This window comes from Micropterus dolomieu, linkage group LG17 (assembly GCF_021292245.1).
Source record: "Micropterus dolomieu isolate WLL.071019.BEF.003 ecotype Adirondacks linkage group LG17, ASM2129224v1, whole genome shotgun sequence".
In the NCBI taxonomy this organism is placed as follows: Eukaryota; Metazoa; Chordata; class Actinopteri; order Centrarchiformes; family Centrarchidae; genus Micropterus; species Micropterus dolomieu.
Genome location: NC_060166.1, coordinates 19,817,004 through 19,838,181, shown reverse-complemented (window position 1 = coordinate 19,838,181; position 21,178 = coordinate 19,817,004). Strand labels below are relative to the sequence as shown.

General features: G+C 39.0%; 2 protein-coding genes and 1 long non-coding RNA gene across 4 annotated transcripts in view; 2 read left to right on the top strand and 1 right to left on the bottom strand.

Annotated features, from left to right (window-relative positions):
• alkbh8 (alkB homolog 8, tRNA methyltransferase) overlaps positions 1 to 10,319 on the top strand; it is a 13,021-nt gene extending 2,702 nt beyond the window's left edge. For both annotated transcript variants that reach the window (XM_046074517.1, XM_046074518.1), the window contains exons 6-12: positions 1,135 to 1,239; positions 2,029 to 2,099; positions 4,639 to 4,745; positions 5,097 to 5,257; positions 6,408 to 6,688; positions 8,811 to 8,960; positions 9,420 to 10,319. In XM_046074517.1, coding sequence (XP_045930473.1) covers positions 1,135 to 1,239; positions 2,029 to 2,099; positions 4,639 to 4,745; positions 5,097 to 5,257; positions 6,408 to 6,688; positions 8,811 to 8,960; positions 9,420 to 10,169 — 1,625 coding nt within the window. In that variant the 3' untranslated portion in view covers positions 10,170 to 10,319. The remainder of the gene's footprint in view (positions 1 to 1,134; positions 1,240 to 2,028; positions 2,100 to 4,638; positions 4,746 to 5,096; positions 5,258 to 6,407; positions 6,689 to 8,810; positions 8,961 to 9,419) is intronic.
• The window catches only part of LOC123986319, a 21,054-nt gene continuing 2,635 nt past the window's right edge, over positions 2,760 to 21,178 (bottom strand). Inside the window, exon 3 of the long non-coding RNA XR_006828844.1 lies at positions 2,760 to 6,661. This is a non-coding gene — a long non-coding RNA (uncharacterized LOC123986319). The remainder of the gene's footprint in view (positions 6,662 to 21,178) is intronic.
• cwf19l2 (CWF19 like cell cycle control factor 2) overlaps positions 13,165 to 21,178 on the top strand; it is a 26,573-nt gene continuing 18,559 nt past the window's right edge. Inside the window, exons 1-6 of the mRNA XM_046074516.1 lie at positions 13,165 to 13,310; positions 15,166 to 15,276; positions 15,516 to 15,635; positions 16,735 to 16,851; positions 18,764 to 18,883; positions 19,720 to 19,813. Of these exons, the coding sequence (XP_045930472.1) occupies positions 13,218 to 13,310; positions 15,166 to 15,276; positions 15,516 to 15,635; positions 16,735 to 16,851; positions 18,764 to 18,883; positions 19,720 to 19,813 (655 nt within the window). The 5' untranslated portion in view covers positions 13,165 to 13,217. The remainder of the gene's footprint in view (positions 13,311 to 15,165; positions 15,277 to 15,515; positions 15,636 to 16,734; positions 16,852 to 18,763; positions 18,884 to 19,719; positions 19,814 to 21,178) is intronic.

The following is a 21,178-nucleotide window of genomic DNA, read 5'->3' as shown; positions in this document are numbered from 1 at the left end:
TGACATGTGCTGGTTTAAGCAGGGGAACCTTCCGTGCCATGCATGATTTCAAACCATGACGTCTTAGTGTATTACCAACAGTAACCTTGGAAACGGTGGTCCCAGCTCTTTTCAGGTCATTGACCAGCTCCTCCCGTGTAGTTCTGGGCTGATTTCTCACCTTTCTTAGGATCATTGAGACCCCACGAGGTGAGATCTTGCATGGAGCCCCAGTCCGAGGGAGATTAACAGTCATATTTAGCTTCTTCCATTTTCTAATGATTGCTCCAACAGTGGACCTTTTTTCACCAAGCTGCTTGGCAATTTCCCCGTAGCCCTTTACAGCCTTGTGGAGGTGTACAATTTTGTCTCTAATGTCTTTGGACAGCTCTTTGGTCTTGGCCATGTTAGTAGTTGGATTCTTACTGATTGTATGGGGTGGACAGGTGTCTTTATGCAGCTAACGACCTCAAACAGGTGCATCTAATTTAGGATAATAAATGGAGTGGAGGTGGACATTTTGAAGGCAGACTAACAGGTCTTTGAGTCAGAATTCTAGCTGATAGACAGTTGTTCAAATACTTATTTGCAGCTGTATCATACAAATAAATAGTTAAGAAATCATACATTGTGATTTCTGGATTATTTTTTTTTAGATTATGTCTCTCACAGTGGACATGCACCTACGATGACAATTTCAGACCCCTCCCTGATTTCTAATTGGGAGAACTTGCAAAATAGCAGGGTGTTCAAATACTTATTTTCCTCACTGTATATAACATAATATTTTTATAACATATATTTTTAGAGTTTTATTGCCAGTATTTTCATAGGTTTTATTCCTATCAATTACAATAATATTAATATACTGATTTGCTTTGCTGTGCAGTGATATGCAGTGCCTTTTTAGATACTACCAGTAGCATTTGTCAAAAGTCACTACACTCCCATTATCAAGCACAGAATTATCTATTAATTTAAGTATTTTTTTTTTTGTTTTGTTTTATACATAGAAAATGCAGTGAGTTATGATCTCACAATTTCTGTATTCACCTATAACTCAAGTATTGGATAGTGTACCATAAGACTTAAAATAAAATAACACGTGTGTGTGTGTGTGTGTATGTGTGTATGTATGTGTGTGTGTGTGTCCAGGTATTCCTCAGGAGTGTCTACCTGTTCTTGAGCGGTGTGTGAAGAACAAACACATCGACATCATACCAGACCAGCTGACTGTCAACCAGTATGAGTCCGGACAGGGTGAGTTATTCCAGTCATGTCTCGAATGACATACCTGTACCTTATCTCAAACAGCCTTAGAAAAATGTGGTAGTTAAGCTTAGAACACAACAAATAAATGCAGTGTTGGTACAGTTTAAATTGTTTATACGCATGAATAAGTCACAATCAATCAATCTTTGTTGGATAAAAAGGTTCTTTGCGTAAATAATAAACACCTAATCAATACCATATTAAGTTTAAGCCTTGCAGAGAGCTGTGGGAACTACAGAAAGATAAAAATACAGATGTTTAATTAATGTGGAGTGGCTTACTTATTTCAGAGGCTGCAGCGCCGCTGTATGCCGAGAGGAAGTCAAGTTTAATATCTTAACTAAAAGCAGACTTATTGGGCTTACAGACCAATTTACTAAGCAGTGTTTACTAAAATCACTAAATTAGTGAAGATTAGTAAAGTATAAGCGCACAGATTTTGTTGTATTGACTGATACCAGAAGGTGGCAGCAGAAGCTTTCCAGCATGCATTGAGGAGGGCAAATGAAAGTCCTTGGTTCCTTTAGGTTGTTTGTTAATAGATTTACAGTACTGACAGACGTTTTAGGAGAACTGAAATAAGGATGTTGATAAAGGAATTTTTTATTAAAGATGCTTCTTTTTTCAAACTCAAGGACATAAAGTCAAATGTATCATTAAATGGAATTATTTGACTTTTACACATCACAAAAAGCTCAGCCGTCCGTCAGAAACCCCACAAACAAGCTGAAACCAAACACTTTAATATTTAAAAGAAACTACTGTTAATACTTTCAGGTATTCCTCCTCACGTGGACACTCACTCTGCCTTTGAGGACACCATCATGTCGCTGAGCCTGGGGGCACAGGTAAGAAGTCACTCCATCATTTTGTGATTCACACACCCCCAGCTGACATTCTGCGGATAATGCAGCACGAGCTGGTCCAGAGAAATGCTCACCGCAGACCTGTGGTTTAGTAATTAACCCAACCGCACAATTCATCAATCAGCCTGTGTAGCTGGTATCGACCCGTGGTACTCGAGGTACATTCATCAACAATTAAAATGGTGTTAGGCATTTGAAGATAAAAAGTGTTTGTTTGAAGAATTTCACATTTACATAGTTAATGACTCTTAGAGGTGTCACCGTCTCCCTGGTTTAAGGTACAGAAAACATTTTCCTTGAAGCAGTGGCCGTTGCTGTGTCCTTAACTATCCCAGGTGGGACTAGATGGTGTGACCTGGTACTGAGATGCTACTTTAGTCTCTGCAGTGCGACTGCTGCAGATGAACACCCGTCTGTCCCTGCTTGTCTGAAGCGCAGTGGCTCTATTAGCAATCAGCTGTCATCTGTCGCAGCATCTGTCACACACACAACTGACAGACGGCATGTGTGTTGTTGTTTTTTTTTTTGTCATAGCTCTTCAGTGGAGACTTTGAGCTGCAAGTAGTATACAGTAGGCGCATTACATCAGGTGCTTGGGGGGAAGACGGCAGACTATCAAGAAGGAAGGCATCCGTAAACAGATTAGACGCTCCCAAAGAAAGATTTATTGAGCGGTAATATTAAGTTTCAACATTACGTCTTCATCAGGTAATACTCAACATGTGACCCTCTATCCATACCTTAAATTATATACAGCATAAAATTCAGAGATATCATTTACATATCGTTCAGTGGAGTGCAATTAAATATTTCATCCCCTAAAACATGATTCTCTGAATATGGTGATGTAATGATTATAAAGAATATAAATAAAATATTTCAAAGACTATTTGAAAAATTTAGTTGTTGGATATACGATACAAAAGAGGAACGCCTTTTTAAAGAGAGGAATCACCATTATTTTAACAAAAAAAAGTTAATTATGAAATGCAAAAAACAACTACCTGTTCTGTGTGTGTGTGTGTGTGTGTGTGTGTGAGAGAGAGAGAGAGAGGATTGACGAATAGTAGTAAAGCATAGCTGTCAGCATCACCATCGATTTAGTCACATTCCACTGGTTTCATTGATTGGCTAATACTCCTCACATGGGAACACACAGTCCGGCCTGTCGTGTGTGTGTGTGTGTGAGAGAGAGAGAGAGAGATTTCAGTTGTGGTTTCAGGCAAAGTTTTGATTATTTGGTGGTGTTGCATGTACATGGCTCTCACAATTATACACAAGCACTTATCTGTCTTTCTCACACACACACACACACGCATCAGCTTCACAAAATCCAATTTTCCTGCTGTCAGAAGTTGGAGAGATGCAGTTTGAAATTGTGTAGATGTAATTTCCCAGCAGAGCTCATGCTGTTACGCGCTGTAAGGAAACATTAGGATCAAACACCAGCGCTGGGGTGGAGATACTTTCTGCCGGTTGTTGGTGAGAGAGAAAACCGTGTGTGTGTGTGTGTGTTATTGTTGTTTTTTCTTCCTCTGGATGACGTCACTAAAAACTGTTGAGTAAAAGGAAAGAAAAGTCTCATGTTTGGTAGGTGTCTTTTCATATTCAGTTCATTAGTGATGTCTGTAGTGCTGAAATAATAGTTGTTAGTTTTTTAGAAGATCACATGTGCTGCTGTAGAGACAGAGAGGCAGTTAAACCCATATTTGTTCAATAACTACAAGCACAGTACTGTAAATCTGCATCAACAATTTTTAGTGGTAGTAAGAGTTTTAGTATCAGTGTCAAAAGAAAAAAAACTGTTTTTAAGGGAAAATCATAACCCAAACAGCTGTGCAACATCATGGGTAAATGGAATACACAAGAAAATGATTAAAACTGAATTAAGTACGCTTGACTGAGAATTCAATGAAGTATTCAGTTTTTGATACTTGAAGAAATGGACTTAATTTGATCGGTACTAAGAATGTTGAGGTTTGACACTGATTATCAGTAGCAGTTACATATCTGTAGCAACTACAGAATAATTATAATCGATCCGATACACCGGACTGGTATTGGCAACAACACGGACTTTTTTAATCCGTTTCTTTGTCAACGTCATTAGATAGATATGGTTATTGTCCACAAATGAGGAAATTTGTCTTTGGTTTCACAGGCTGATTAAAAAACACATAATTAAAATATACATACGCAGCACAGACAGAAACAGAGATGATTCCAGTGTAGAGACAGAAGTTATTACATTTAGTATGAACGATTTTTTTTTACAATAATTTAGTCAAAGTGGGCCACCAACTTAGTTTTTACATACGATTCCAATGAGTTAAATGTGGGGAGGTATATACAGATTTGGAATACGAGAGAAAGAGGGCCGTGGTATTGGATCGGTACTCCCTATCGGCAGATACCATGAGTTGTGGTAACAGAGTGTTGGGAGGTAACACACAAACAAATGTTTAATAGAGGAATTGATAGTTGTGTCCTATTTTCAAAGCTTTTGCATGTGTTATTACAGACGGTGATGGAGTTCCGTCACCCTGATGGTCGTCTTGCTGCCGTGGTGTTGCCTGGAAGGAGCCTCCTGGTGATGAAGGCAGAGAGCCGATACCTCTGGACACATGGGTGAGCTGGACTGTGTCAGATGGATCCGTCTCCCTCACTAGGAGTCCGTTTATGTTGGCATGAGCTTTAGGTCAATTCACAGAGGGGTGACTGTATGTCACTGTAGTTGAGCACAGAAATACAGAATTGGCTGACCTTTCTCTGCGTTTTGCACAATGGAGTCTGCCTGTGGACTTTTGAAATGCAGAAAAAAAGTCCACAGACAGACTTCACACACGGAGATTAAACCTACTGACTGGTTTGTTCACATCCACTTCTTCTGGTGTTCACAAAAGTACAACAACTGTACAGATTAGTTACTGTCAGTTTGTGTGTGATAGTCAGACACTATTGTCTCTTATCTCCTCTCAGGATTACTCCTCGGAAGTTTGACATTGTGCCAGCCTGCGACCCACAATCCCCTGCTCATACAACGCCTGACCACGGGACGCACAGCAATCTGACTTTGAGCAAGAGGGGCACACGCACTTCTTTCACTTTCCGCAAGATCAGACATGAACCCTGCCGCTGTGGTGAATATCTCTCACCACTATTCAAGTGATGTTAGACAATGACATTTTTAAGGAAAATTTATCCTTTGTATCACAAACTGTAAAACACATAATATACAGTCTGATGGACACATTTACCAAAAGCACATCACAGCAGCTTGAGTGAGAGTATTTTAGGAGCAGTGCTTCCACTGGGGATCAAACCTGTGACATATTGCATTGTTTGTGACATAATCTGCATAATATACGAAGGAGCATATGCTAACTTTGTGAGTGTGTACATCTATAGGTTTGCTTTGCATCGACTCCTTTCATTGGCCGTTACACACAAACACACATACGTAGATATAGTGTGATGGAATGTGTAGTGATACATATGAAAGCAGTACATAAGTAATAAGCAAAATCAGTTTTTGAATATTAACAGCCACTTAATACTAAATATTTACATTTAAAAACCACTGAATTCATAGCATTGGAATATTTTACTTTCTTTATGGTCATAACGTGACAAACACTTGATGCTAAACAGTAGATCACTTAACAAATAGAATATTCAAAACAATTATGATAAAATCTTTTGTTCAGAATTCACCTCTTTTGAAATGAAAAATCTGAAATATCTTGATTTGCTATTTCAAAATAAATTCAGATCCAAAAATTCAAGTTAAAAACGGCAACATGGATCTGAATTTGAATTTGACTACTGTTCTATTTGACTTTCAAATCAGTTTTTAAGATCTGAATATGACCAATCAAATTTGATCAACCTGAAATATGTTTTTTTGAAATTATGAGACTTGAAATTTTGGATCTGAATTTGTGAAAAATGAAAAACATTAAAACTGAGCTTTTGAAACATATAATACGTCAAATAAATACAGATACAAGGTTTACAATGTAAAATATTTCAATCCTATAAATTCAGTGGTGTTTAAATTTCTGTATGAAATATTTAGTGGCTGTTAAAATTCAAACCCTTCCATCTCTTGTTTCCATAGATGCAAACCAGGGGCCCATTTTATCAAATCTGCCACATAAAATCATTTCTTCTTCCTTTACTTTTGACATAATTCTCTAATCAAAACAAATGCATGAGCATGCAAAGGGCCCTGTGGGACTCACAAATGTATCTGCAATTTGCGAGTAATTATGTCCTCTCCCGCTCCAGCCTTCCCCTCTGTCTGTGACAGTCAAGGAGCTCCCTCAGCACCCTCGGACTCCCCGCCGTCTCCTCCCTCACTACCCCGTTGTCATGACGATGCAGCCCGTCTGGAGGAGGAGTACGTGCACCGGGTGTACGACGCCATTGCCTCCCACTTCAGCAGCACTCGCCACTCCCCGTGGCCTCGCGTTTGCCACTTCCTGTCCTCGCTCCCCCCTGGCGGCGTGCTGGCTGATGTGGGCTGTGGAAATGGGAAATATCTGGGTGTCAACCCAGAGGTGATTGCAGTGAGTGTCATCATGTAATACCATAATGCCTGTAATTCTGTGATACTTCAGTGATCCCTGTAGGGAAATTTCCCTTTCCACTCCATTTTTATTGCTTATGCTTTTTAACCTACCAAATCATTTATGTACAGAAACATGTCAGACCTGAAAGGCCTGTTTCACACAGTCGGCACATCAGTTGTTTGGACTTCTTTAGCCTAGCTTAGCATATGGAAGATGAAAATGTTATCACAATAAAAAATTTCATATCATTAGCTATCAATATTTATAACAATAAATGTCAAATCATTATTTCTTTCTAATTTAAAGGCTGAGATTTGCTCCTGTGTGAAGAAGCCAAATTAATTAATTGTGGTTTTAAACTATTCTTTATGGTCTAACGTGACAAACACTTGATGCCAAACAGTGGATCACTTAACAAATTTGATGTAGATCATTCAAAACAGTTATGATAAAAATCTTTTTTCAGCAAGTATGCATTAGTAAAAAGTAAAAAGTAGAAGTCCTTTTTCCTCACGAAATAAAATTTTTAGTAGAAAAATTAAGTGCTAATTCATTCATGATTCATATGAATTAAATCAAATATTTACTGAACGTTATTTGAACATTTGTTATATTGTAATTGAGGAAAATTATATCGCAATAATTATTGTTGTATTGCCCAGCCCTATCAATACCATTTTTTTTCTCGATCTATAAACAAAAAAACATTTTATTGTTTTAGGGAGAGTTACTTGCTAGAACTATTTAAACATGATACATGAGTAAAAAAATCCGCTTTAGAGGTGTTGGTAGGTGTGTTGTTTTCAATTTGGAAACTTGTTCAACTCCAGTGCTGTACTTAATTTATAGACATGAAACTGATATTCAGTTGTATCATCTCACTCTCAGACAGAAGGCAAGTAAAGTCTCAACAATCATTTATGTTCTGTGTATGAAGGCATTAATGCTCTTAACCAGTGTTAAGTTCCTCAAAACAAGAAGCCTTAAATCCGCCCTGAAAGGGCAGACAGCAAAAAGACACTGGAAAGGTCACACCCTCTGTGCTCAGCAGTCTCATCTTATGTAAAATGAAAAGGAGTAGCACCCGGTAACAGTGTTGCGTAAGCCAGACCTCCCTTTGGCTAGTCATGTAGGTAATGCTTTGGTACGACAGAGAATCATGTTGTTCACATGAAGGGAAATAGCAATCAGATAACAGTTTAAGTTGTCTCAATTGTAAAATGTCTCATTTAAAATTAGAATAAACCAAAATGATTGGGGCTGAGGCCCGTGTTACTCTCACTCTGATTTCTCCTGGTTGCCATTGTTTGCATTAGCTCAGTTTCCATGGCAATATCCTAAATTTTCTGTTTACGTATTTACACTGGGATATTCATATTTGGGATTTGGAGGCGCATGTAAGCTGCTTATTCTGACTCAGACTGTAACCGTGATAAATCATTACTGAGAACACAGTGATCATGTAGGTCACCCAGCAACTTGAGTTGAATCTGCTGCTTTTCTCTCTTACATTTGTTTCATTTGCCTCTGCACTTTCTTTTTGTCTTCTCTACATCCCCCCCCTCTTTTCCCTCCTTAGTCTCTCTGTCCCACTGCATATTAACACTGTTAACCTCCCTGGTTTTAATTGAAATGAAAAAGCTTGACATTTTGCATGTTTGCATGTCTGTATCTGCATGTGTGTCTCCTTGTAATAGTATTTCTCAGCATCTCTTATCACCTGTCTCTTTTGGGAAGAGGTCATATGAAGCTGAAATTGAATTGCTCCCTGAGACTAAATGTGTTGAAAATGTTCATTACTATCATCCAGTCCCCTCCCTCCTTTCTCCTCATCTTTTCACATTTCTGTCCACCTTTCCTACTCTACAATTCCCTCATTATATGTACTTAATAATTATAGGTTATTTCTGCTGCTTTCTGTGTGACTTTATATTAAAATATTAATAAAGGAAAATAAGAAATGAGTAGTGCACCTCTATACTTAACTGCTAAATGCCCTAAATGTAACTGAAAATAAGTACATTTTTAGACTTCTCTGTTGCTCTTTGTGACTGATTTTGTATACGTGTGTGTGTGTGTGTGTCGTGTGTGTGTGTGTGTGTCCTATGTCTCTTTACAGGTTGGTTGTGACCATAGCAGTGCTCTCGTCCAAATCTGTGCAGAGAGGGGTTTCCAGGCGTTCGTATCTGATGCTCTGTGTGTTCCTCTGCGGACAGCCTCCTGTGATGCCTGCATCTCCATAGCTGTCATACACCACTTTTCCACACAGGTACGCAGTGTACACACACTAAAGAATAACAGGCGCACACATTGGTGACGTCTTCATTTCTATAAAAACAACAATATAGCACCTTATCTGAAAGATAAACCCACACAGAAAACCAAGCACTAAATTGCTAATGAGCCACACTGTAGGAATCTGGTTAGGATCTCAAGAACATTCTCAGTTTCAAACACAGGAAGGTTTCTCTATTTTTGGCTCCTAGGACATAGATCCATATTTGGGACAAATCCCCCTGCTCTCAAATTTCTATTTTCAAATGGGCCTGGACCTGTTGGGATGGAGTTTGTGGTACTGAACGTCACTGAATTCGTGTTGTATTATTCTTAAGATAGGAAATGTATAAACTCTTTTACGGACATTTAAACTATTTTGCAAAATTCCAAAAGTTTGTTTATGAATTCATGGGTGATCGAAATGGTCAAATAAATTTTTTGTGTGTTGTAGGAGCGTCGGCTGGCAGCAGTGAGGGAGCTGGTGAGACTTTTGAAGCCCGGAGGTCGAGCGCTTATCTATGTTTGGGCTTTTGAACAAGAGTACAACAAGCAGAGGTCCAAGTACCTCAGAGACCAGAACAAAGAGCACCCTGAGAGCAACAGCCCCACTGAAAACACATCAGAAGACAGCCAGCAACCTTATGGGAAATCAAGTATCCATACCAGCAGACATTTAAGAGACAATTGCACACCTGTAGACAACCTACAGGATGTTAGCAAAGTGACTGACGGCAAACTTAGTGTGCACACCAACCGCACAGCCTTCAACACCCAGGACCTTTTGGTTCCCTGGCATCTGAAAGAGGGGAAAAGACGAGGCGAGGAAGAATCGGGAGAGGGAGGGAAGAAGGATAAAAGGAAAGAGAAGTCCAAAAAGATTTTGGGTAACTCCACAGCAAGACAAGACTGTAACCCTGACCCCAGTTCAGGTATTGACTCCAACACTGTATCAGGTCTTGACAGCAGTGATGCCACACACAGCCCAGACTCTAAACCCGGTCCAAGATGCGGCACCGCTCAGACCTCCAGTTCTACTCTAAAGTCAGAGTCTGAGAGCAGCCCAGCACCTGTTTTTCACCGCTATTACCATGTGTTCCAGCAGGGGGAGCTGGAGCAGCTCTGTGGTCAAGTAGCAGGAGTCAAAGTGCAGAGCAGCTACCATGACCAGGGAAACTGGTGTGTTATATTAGAGAAGGACTGACTCAAAAATACACATTTCAGTAATATATAAATTCTGCAATGAACCAAGAGAGTTAAGGCAATGTTACCACAGACTCATTTTAATAATCCTTCATTTGTTTAAATGCAGAAGAGAAAAGTGGCATGAAATAAACAAAGATTTTACAAAATGCCTGCCTTTTTCTTTGCTCTTACCTTTTGCGTCGTTTCTTTACAATTGATCAAGGTGGTGTATTACACGGTAAAAAACCTGATATATTTAGGTTGAAAAAGCCAACAAAGGTCAAATAGTAGATTTGGATTGGTGTATTGATTGGGACAATGCCCTGAGTGCTAGAAAGGGTTGACTGGTACATGGCCTGAACAGTCCAGCTGCACTAAAGTTAACGTGCAGTACCTCATCATAGGTTTTACATTAGGCTACTGTCCTTTTTAGAATAGACAGACGTAGTATGCCATAAGTTTACAGAAAATCATCAAAGGGATAAAGATTTAATGTTCAAACACATTTTATGGATATTTAGCCGTACGTTTGCTGCTCACGTGATTGGTTTCATTTGGAAAATGTAGCATAAACATGACATGCCTTCATATTGGAATAGAACGGCTGAAAAGCAGGTAATTTAACACCCATCATAAAAGCTATTAGAAGTTACACGTAATTTTTATACACACTGTATGATATTGCAGTCAAGATTTGTACAAAACACACTTCCTCTTTTGAAGCACCTGAAGTATCCTCTTGACACGGTACCTTTAACTCCACCTCAAGTGCTAAGTTCTTTGACTCTGTCCTGGTTAATAAAATGAAATGTTTTTTTTAGAAAGAGTTCACTATATTGCTTTGAGAAGATCGATTAAACATTATTGGAATTCAAATTCAATTTTTACATCCAGTTAATATTGGAGCTACAACAATAATTCTTCATGTGCCTTACGATTCTGGTGAGTGCCATTAATCAGTGCTGCAACTGACGTGATGTTTAGCCAGCTCTGCCTCCCTGAACCATACAGCCGCTGATCTCCAGTTTAATTAAAAATTCTCCTGTACAATTTAATGTGATGTTAAATGGGATTCAGTTTTATCAAAATAAATGTTTTTGTGTTGTTGCTGTTCTATTGGATCAACTGATGATCAATCAATACTTTATTTCAATATAGATTTGGTATAATGGGGGAACAAAAAAAGTATGACTTCATCACTCTTTCTTGCAGTCACACACGTGTACACACTGCATCCTATTAACAAGATATGTTATGGGGTATTGATTAATGGGTTATTTGTTGTGGAGGTAATTGGTCAGCGGCTCCTGGTAAATGACCCCTGTGGCTCCTCATTCCTCTGTGACCCACACAGACATAATGTGGTGCTGAGGCGAGAGATGCTTTGGTGGCTTTTATTGACAGTGGTTTATTGATTAAGGTGAAGGCGTGTGTGTGTGTTCCTTTGATGTTTCAGGCACAATATTGTGTGTGTGAATGTGTATTGGAGTGTTATTGTGCATGTATAGTTGTTGAGTCTGTTGCTTGACATTTTGTGTGATAATTAAAAATTTAAAGGTGTGCTGCCCCCAGGTATAAGTCTGTTGATTTGACAGGATACAAGACATTTAAAATTCAGCTCACAGGAGTCAAGAGACATTTATACTGAAATAACAGCAACATATCCTTCCCTGATGGGTTAGTGATATGTGTGATTGTACATTGTTGAAAAGGGAAACATTCCAGGGAGGAATGTAATAGCATGAATTAAGAGTGGATTAACTTTAGTGTGCTTTTGGTCTGGAGCTGTTCCTACTAAGGGAAATATTAATGCTGCAGCATGCAATGATATTCCAGACAATAGGATAGCTTTCAATTTTGTGGCCACAAAACAAACTTGGCAGACACAAAGCTCTGACCTCAACCCCATCCAACACCTTTGGTATGAACTTAAACGACGAGAGTGGAGGATGTTACAGCAACATATTACTTCCAATGGTTTTGGAATGCAATGTCCTACAATCTTGTAATTTTAGAATTACTGCTACCACTATACAATTTCTGTCTCTGTGTACACGGCATCTATTGCATGTCTGTTCATCCTTTAAGATCCTCTGTTGCACTTCCTGGGGTCTCTCCCTTTTTTCCCATTAAAGAGTTTTTTGTGGGTCTAATTTAGCATAAAGGGTATCTTGTTCCATAAAGGCTGTAATGCCCTCTGAAAAAAATGTGTGAATTCGGACCATATAAATGAAAATGACTTGCACACATAGGTATAATGTTTCCATAGAAGTAGAGGCCATATCACTATGTCCTAATATTTCAACTTGTATGTTTACAGAAAGGCTGGGCAAACACACATTGAGCTAAAACCTAACTTACAGTCCTGTTTGCAGCAGGTTTACACATAACAAGATGCAAATTTGTATTAATGGGCAGATAACCTTCCACCCTCGTTGTAAACGGACAGTGACTCTGTTGTACCTGTTCACACGTTTGAAGTTTTAAGCTAGTTAATATGTGCGTGGAGGCTGTTATGGTGTTCAGTAGATGTGAAATTGAATGGACTTGATAGTTATATGTATTGACAAGCATTAGTGGTAGGTATTTACAAGTAGGTACTCTGTCGCCGATGCTGTCACATCACAAGGGTCTTAACCACGATGTTGGGATTTATACGCATCCGTTGATTTATTGTTTTTTTTCTCTCTCAACATTTATAGAAAATAAAATAGGAAGTAAAATAAGAGTCTTATAAAAATCCGAGAGGGGATTAATTAAAACACAATTCGAGGTCAAGTAGTTTTTATGTAATTTTAATATTAATACGTCTCATGGATTTTAAAGGGAAAGTTCGTTTTAAATACGTAAAGAACAGGAAGTATACATCAGTGTAAATAATGTTCTGCCAACAGAGTTCAGTTGTTTATCTGCCTTTTTGTCTTGCAAAGAAATTCAAAAAAGCAATGTTACTATATTGGAAAGTCGAGATAATAATTTGCTTAGATACACTCTGCCATAAGTCAACAGTTGAAGTAAACGGCAGCGCTTTACGACGTTTAACAAAAACATTATTGACGACAGTGTCATGGCGGCGCACGGAGTCAGTTTTGAGAGTACGAGCAGCATCGAAGAAAGAAAGGAGAGCAAACGTCAGGCAAGACAAGAGGCGATAGAAAAGGTATAAACTCTACGCTTAGTCATAAAAAACCATGTGATTAATCTAAGGTTAGCCTCATTGGTGTCAGTTAAGGCTTAAATCACGCCTGTTTGGTCCGAATGAAGCTAACAAGCTAAGAAGGCTAACGTTAGCAGCTAACGTCTCGTTGACGTTAGGATCGGATGAGCTTTGCGGCTCAAAGGTGTCCTTTTTGCAGAAGTGGCCTTATTCGTGATGTAAATTGGTATATTTGCGTCTCTTTTCATCCCTCCCTTTCTCTCTCTTGGAAAGCTAACAGTAACTTACCTGTGTGTCTTTACATTAACCTGCCAATGCTTGTGTCTGGACAAACACTGCTGGAGCAGATAGGGAAGCTGTGGCTGTTTTTATAGAGGGTTTATGTCATGGCAGACGATGACAGCTTCGTTTTTGTAATCGCAAATGTACACAGTTTTTTTTGCCGTGCAGCTGTGTTTGCCAGATACACAGAGCAGACGAAACGCTGCTTCCTGTAGGTGAGCACTAAAGGTTGTAAACACATTATCTGCCCGGCTCACCTGTGCTTGAACTGGCCAAAGCAAAGCGTGTGTGTATCTGGCTTATTATGCTGAGTTTGAAGAGGAATCGACGCATAATTACTAATAATAACTCCTCAGTGTCACTGTCTTTGTATCCAAAAGATATAACTGTGCAGATTAAAACCGTTGCTCAAACATAGGTTCGCTGGGGAAATGGCCCCACCACTTTTTTGAAACTGCTGATTCTGTCCCCAGCACTTCATGAAAGCATTTGTTAAAAATGGTCTGAAAACAGCTTGCAACAACAAATGTTAAGTAACAAATGATGTTAAATATAGAAGAAACAAATGTGCATTGTCCAAAAAAAGTAACTTAAGGTAAAAACAATAATATTCCATTATATGTTTTTATATTTTGAATTGTCACCTGCCACCTGAATTTTGTGTTTCCCTTTCTATAATAAAGACTTTGAAGAAATACAGTTCCACCATAAATTGGTGCCGGACATTTCTCCAGAATACAGGAAATTTGGTGTTTAATGCTAAAAAATTTCTGGAGGACAACCCCCACACAACCTCCACTATATTTTAGCATTTAATATTTATTCAAAACACTGTTAAAAGATCTTCTCGCCTTGTTCTCATGAATCCAATATTTTATATGTCTTGTGAGCATAGTGTGGGTCGGCAAATAAGTCTGGCATCGTGCCAAATTTATTTAAAGTCAGTATATGGCTGGCCAGAAAATAATCAATTTATCATTTATAATCTGTCAATTAATGTGTTCCTGTTTAGCTCAGTCAGTAGTGCACAGGACTCCTGTTTGAGGGACTCCTTTTATTTTGTTGGCACAGTCACTTAAAAGGAAGTGATTATGTCAGTAACTTTTGCTGTAATGCTTGAGATCTGTTTCAGAATCAAACACTATCATTGTGTTTTTTTGACTCTATCAAAGTAATCTGGCCACGGGCCAGATATTATTGCTGGCACCTGGTGTAGGGTATCCTCACACCCCTAATCTGAGCCCTTATTGTCCTATCACTTCTCAACACAAATTGCAGCCATTGTGCTCAAATATTTGAAAATCATATCTCTTATCAGCAGTGTCATGGCAATGTGAAGACCGTGCTGTTCCTTTTTGTAATGAGAAAAATGTCTGTATTCCTTTTTCATCAATATGAAGATCTTTTCATCATTTTATATCAGCGTTTCTGTTTCAGCCTTCATAATCACTCAGCTCTACACTTTATTGGATTGGCTTTAGATAGACATGTATGAAAATGCAAATGCTGGTTTACCCTTATCTTGATCTGTTTTTCTTATTTTCATTTTGACCCTTATATCCATCGTGTCGTTCAGGCCAAGCAGCAGCATGAGAGGGAAGAGAGGAGGAAAGCGCTGAAGAGGCAGAGAGGGGAGGACACTTGGATGCTCCCAGAGATCAACCAGAGGCTGCAGGAGCTCGGGGATGTGAGAAACAATGTTTCTTCACTTACAGTTTTCCATATAATCAAAAAGTATACAGTGCATTTAGAAACACACCCCTAGGTGACTGGACACACATGAACAAAAAAACTGGAGACAAATTATTATTTCTGCATACCCTGTGTGATTGAGGACTGCCTTTAATAATACATTGCATCTTAATAACAAACAACAGTGCAATCAATGAAGACTAAAATAATTAATGGAATCTGAAACCCCTACAGGAGGGCACTGTGAAGAGTAAGAAGAAGAAAGAGAAGAAATCCAAAAAGAAGAAGGAGAAGAAGAAGGCCAAGAAGGAGAAGAAGCCAGCAGAAGGAGATGGATGTAGTGATAGCTCAGAGGTAAGTTATTAAGTCACTTTTCCACTGCATGTGTCCTTTCAACAAGTTCTCAAGGTAACACCTGAATAGTACCAGTGGATCCTGCAATACTGGTCGTAACTGAAAGAATTCAAAAGTAACTTCAATTCTGCTAGACTACATGGTGAATGTATTGTATTCTACCATTCCCGGTGTGAGCTGTAAAATTAACTCCATACAATATAAAACAAATGATAAAACAAAATTCTTATTATACAGGGTGCCAGTTTTTAAAGATGTGGTATTATGCTTTTTGCCTTTTTCCCTCTCCTTTATTGAGTTATATCTCTTTTTTGTGTATTTAATAGGTTTGCAAAGTGAAAAAGTCCACCGCAAAGGGAGTTCCCATCTCCCATAGAAAACTCTGCTCTGAACTGCCTGAAAACAGCTCGTTTGTAGTCCAGCCGTTTCCCTTTCATCCCTGTGATGTCACAGGAATGAAAGCCAAATGCGCGTCATATAACGTTCGCCAAGCGGTTAGTCCGACACGCCCTCAAAAACACTGAGCTGCAGCACACACCTCTCCTCTCCCTTCCAAACACTAGCTACCCTCCAAACAGTCCATAGACAAAAAGTTGTTACTGTGATGTAGAGACAGAGCTCAGTTAAAACTTTATGGATGAAAGATACTTTTGTTACAGATTAATAACTCACCACTCTGAAACTCTTGCTCCAGTCCATGTTGCCAAGCTGTAAGGGGATACAGCTGAACTGAAGCCATGTTTACCAGCTTCTCACTGACCCGCCCTTCTCTGCTTGTGATTGGCTAGTAGTCCTTACCTACGAACTGAGCATTCACTCCATAGCTAAAAAGCGTTCAACACATAGGGTGAAAAGAGGAGCCGCAGCAATGTGCGGTATGACAACAATGTGGTGTTTTTTGAAAATTTAACCATGTAAACCTGTTCTGGCACAACCCCTAAAGAAGATTTTGAACCTAAAAATTAGCATAATACCACCTCTTTAAAATGTCCTTCATTTATCCATATTCCATCCTTTTGTTTTGATATGATAATCTGTCCCACCGTTTTCCTTCTCCATCATTTTTATTCTCCTTCCTCTCTCTCCATGTATGTGTCAGGACTCAGACGAGGAGTGGGTTGAGGCTCATCCTCAGACACAAGCTGCTAAAGCCTGGCAGGTTCCTGATGAGTCCAAGCCTTCAGAGAGCAACCTCAACCCAGCCCAGAACATCCAGGTAACTTTTTTTTTTACCCACAGACACTGAATAACGATGTGAAATAATGTTGTGCCACTCAAAAATTTACATTTAAAACCCTCATCCCTCTTTATGTTTTGTTTTATTTCCATTGAAGATGTTTCTTTTAATTCACTGACTCATCTGCGGATACCGTGATTGCCAGCTTTGCTGTAAAGTTTTAAAAAATTTTTCACCATAGATATGAATAAAGATTAGGGGTGTAACAAATCCACGGTTCGGTTCAGACCTCGATTTTTGAGCCACGGTTCGGTTCATACCTTGGTTTTTCCCCCCTTGTTTTTTTTTAAAGGGAGGTGGCATTATTATTATTATTATTATTATTATTATTATTATTATATTATATTCTTCTGTAGTTTACAGAAGCCCGTGATTTAAAGATTTATTTACAGTACAATATTAAACAAATCCATCCATCCATCGTCAACCGCTTATCCTGCATACAGGGTCATACAAGGATTATATAAATACACAGGGAATTATAACATTAGCATAAAGACTGAAATTTTAATTAAAGTCTCTTGCTCAATTTGTTTCCACAAGCTAAGAGTTAAAGTGATCTGGGAAAATTTAATAAGCGATTCAAACATACAGCCTAAGTAGTGCAATATATTTTTCATGTCAATAGTACTATTGACAAAAAATATTAATATTAACCTCCATTAATTCTACATAAACATTTTAAAACTTAAACTCCGAACTTGATATGCATGTTTCCACACCAGTGGAAGCTGGATATTAAAGGCTAGCAGTAACAGTCCCATTGCATGTTGGCGTAGTAAGCAGGCACAAATAGAAAACCAAAGACAATAACAACCAGCATTACTGGTGCATCTGTTTATTGAGGATGTCCACAAGTGTTGCATATAAAATGAATAAAACCGAATAAAATACCACAATATAATAAAATAAGATTAAATAAAAGCGTCAGCTAAATGACACAGAACAATAAAAAATGTGGGTAAGGATCTTAATTGAAACAAAACTTTGGTCTAAGATTAATAAAATGCTTATTTTTAAAGATTATATGATTATTTAGATTAACAGTGTTAAACAGCTGAGATAAATAAGTTTTATTTAAAAAAATAATTGTACTTATTTGTCCAATAATATCGTAAGTTGAACTTTTGCTGCATTACTTTACAGTTGTTATCGTCTTCTTCTTCAAATCCTGCCTTCTATTCTGATGAATTTTGACCTACACCGAGACCCGCGCCCACACCAAGCCCCTCACTCACGCCACTCCCCCTGAGCTACAGCAATGCAGCTGGACCCTTCTCCATACAGGGAGAGAGACACAGAAAAAGGCAGAGCAAGCTGGCATGTTTGCCGTGAGACACCAGAGGTGCAGGCTAGGTGTGTGTGAGTGTGGGGAGAAGAGAAGAGAAGAGGAGCAGATTCAAGTAGTAAATAAACACTAAAATACGGTGGAAAATTACCGAGAATAACCTACTGTCAATACCAATACGATATAGGCCTACACCGCTGCCGCAGTAGCACTGTCTAATGAGAGCTCAACAGTCCGGAGAGCAGGTGTGTCGCGGTTCTGTCTCTCGGATCCGTGACACGAGACCATGGACTTTTGTGTCGTAAATTCAGAACAGTTTGCCCTAATAAAGATGCCAAATAGAGCAAACGTGTTTTAGAGGGAACACTATCTAGAGGTAAGAAGAAGTTCTATGTGTGCATTGTTTGCTTCTTCTGCTTTAGAACCAAAAAGTTACTCACTCATTGCAGCATCCTCCATTACTGAGAAGAAGTGTTTGTTTTTCTTTTTGCGTATGTGTGCCGTGTGTCCCTGACAGCATAGTTGCTATGTGTTAATTATCATCGGCCTTCTCTCAATCTATACATCTTTCCTTTTCTTTGTTTCTTTGTCTCTGTTTCCAAGAGAGACGAATGGATGACCTTTGACTTCTTGGCAATGAGTACCACGTCCACGGCCGAGAGGAGGGCTGAGAAAGAGCGACTGAAAGAGGAGGAGAGGGCAAAGGCTCAGGCCATTGAACAGGTGCGTTTGTTGTTTTTTCCCCCCTTTTCTCTCCAGTTTGTAATGACCAATTGCCCAGTACAGTGGATTTTGATCCTGTTGGACAGGAGACGTGAAGACAGCTGTGTGGTTCCTTTATATGCATACGTTGTCCTCATTTGGCATGAAACACTAATGATCATTATCACGATATAATTTTCCTCAATAACAATGTAACACATGTTCAATAAAGGTTCAATAAATGTTTGATTTAAATAGTTTGAGTTACGAACGGATCAGCACTATAATAAGTCCCTTTTCCTTTTGTTGAGGAAAAGGGACTAAAAAAAAGATGCCATGCATATTTGTTGAAAAAAGGTTTTAACATAATTGTTTTACCTCAGATTTGTTAAGTGATCCATTTTTTGGCATCAAGTGTTTGTCACGTAATGAACATAAAGAAAAGTTTAAAACCACAATGATCTGACAGTTATCATGATAATTATTGATATTGAATAATAACTTCTTTTTTTTGCCATATTGCCCAGCCCTACTTCAAATGTATCTGTTATTTGAATCCTAATGCAAAATGACCTGTATGCCTGTGTGAGAAGGAGTTAAAGAGCCATCACGTTTGTGTGTGCATAGATTGCACACTATATAAAAACATTGACAGTCTCCTCATTTTGTGGTTACCAAGGTAACAGAGGTTGTCACCCCTCAGTCAGGAGTATACTGTGTGTGTGTGTGTGTGTGTGTGTGTGTGTGTGTGTGAGCACGCGCATGCAAGGTGTTTTGATCTGTATTTTTAGCATTTTTACCCCTGTTGTGCTGTTGTCAGTATACAGAAATGATTCAGGTGCTTGTGGTTCCCTCAGGCTGGTTTACACAAACTGGAGCTAAACCCGTACTGGAAAGACGGAGGAACTGGTCTGCCCCCAGAGGAGAAGGCTGGCACTGCACCAACAAAAGGTAACGGTGATCAGTAGACTGATTCTGTTGTTGGTCCATTTAAAATAGATTGTATAATCAAGGTAGAAGATTTGTGTTACTATTATTGATTGTTATTCTATCTACTGTAGATACATGTATTGTATGAATATGCAGAAGGCATACATGTCTTTGTGTGCTAATGTCTTTTTACTTTATTCAGGTGAGGCCTACTTAAAATCTGTCTTGGGGTTTGTAACAATGCACACCTGCTGCCATGTTAAATACTGGTACAATAATCACTGAGCTTTAACATCTCATCTTTCCTACCTCTGAAATCTTTTTTTCCTTTTACATACCTCTCTATTTTCCTGTTTGTACCTCTCCTCCTCTCCTTGTGTATCTGTCAGCTATTTGTATGTGTTCAATGGATATATAAGAGTAATCTTTCTGCTGTCACTCCTCTGTTTCTGAGGCCCCATTGGAGGGTTCCTGATATTACAGACAGTCCACAGTGACCCTACATCCCCACATTCATGTTTGTACACCAAACTGTACGCTTTAAAGAAGATTTGTGTGATTATGTCTCTCAGTCCTGCTCAAAATGAGATGCAGGGCTGTCTCAGCGGGAGCTTCTGTAAGTTGGGGAGGCACAGCTTCACTGGCTTCCAGTGGGAAGCGGAGTGGGATTTAGTTGGTGTGTTGAAAGTTCAGGAGAAGGGAGCATTGAATTTTTAAATCGGAGAGAACTTTAATGCAATTGCGTATGTGGAAAAGTCAACGTGGGGGTTTGACAGAAGAACGAGAGGACAGATAGAGCAAGGGAAAGCTTCTGAGTCAGGGATTTAGGGAAAGAAAGCGCTAGAGAGAGACAGACAGACAGAGCAAGCTGTGTTAGGCTGACAAGCAAATGCAGGTGTGTGTGTGCATGTGTCTCTTATCTCTACACAGTAAGTACAGTTCCCAGTAGAGTTGGCATGGCCTCTGTTGTAAGCTTTATTCTAACAGCAAGGCAAAATATGCTGACGCAAACATCACACACACAAACGACAAACAGACACATATTTCTGCTTACTTTTTACCTATAAACTTTGTGCCAAATGTTGTTTACTTCATCTTGCGTCATAATTGCGGAAGGTACAGACTGGTGTGTGTGTGTGTGTGTGTGTGTGTGTGTGTGTGTGTGTGTTCATTTTGAACATTTGTTTGGGGAGAAAAAGGGCAAGGAAACACTTGCTGGTATATGATCAGGCGACATGGGGTCAGCTCCAGGGATGTTTTATTCAGCTTCATTGTTACATTGTTTCGCACTTGTGTTAAAAAATTGCCATTTTATCAATGCTGGTCAGTGTTAAGCTGTAACTTTTGTGGTTCTTTTTTTTCCTTAAAGCAGAGGCTACAGATGAT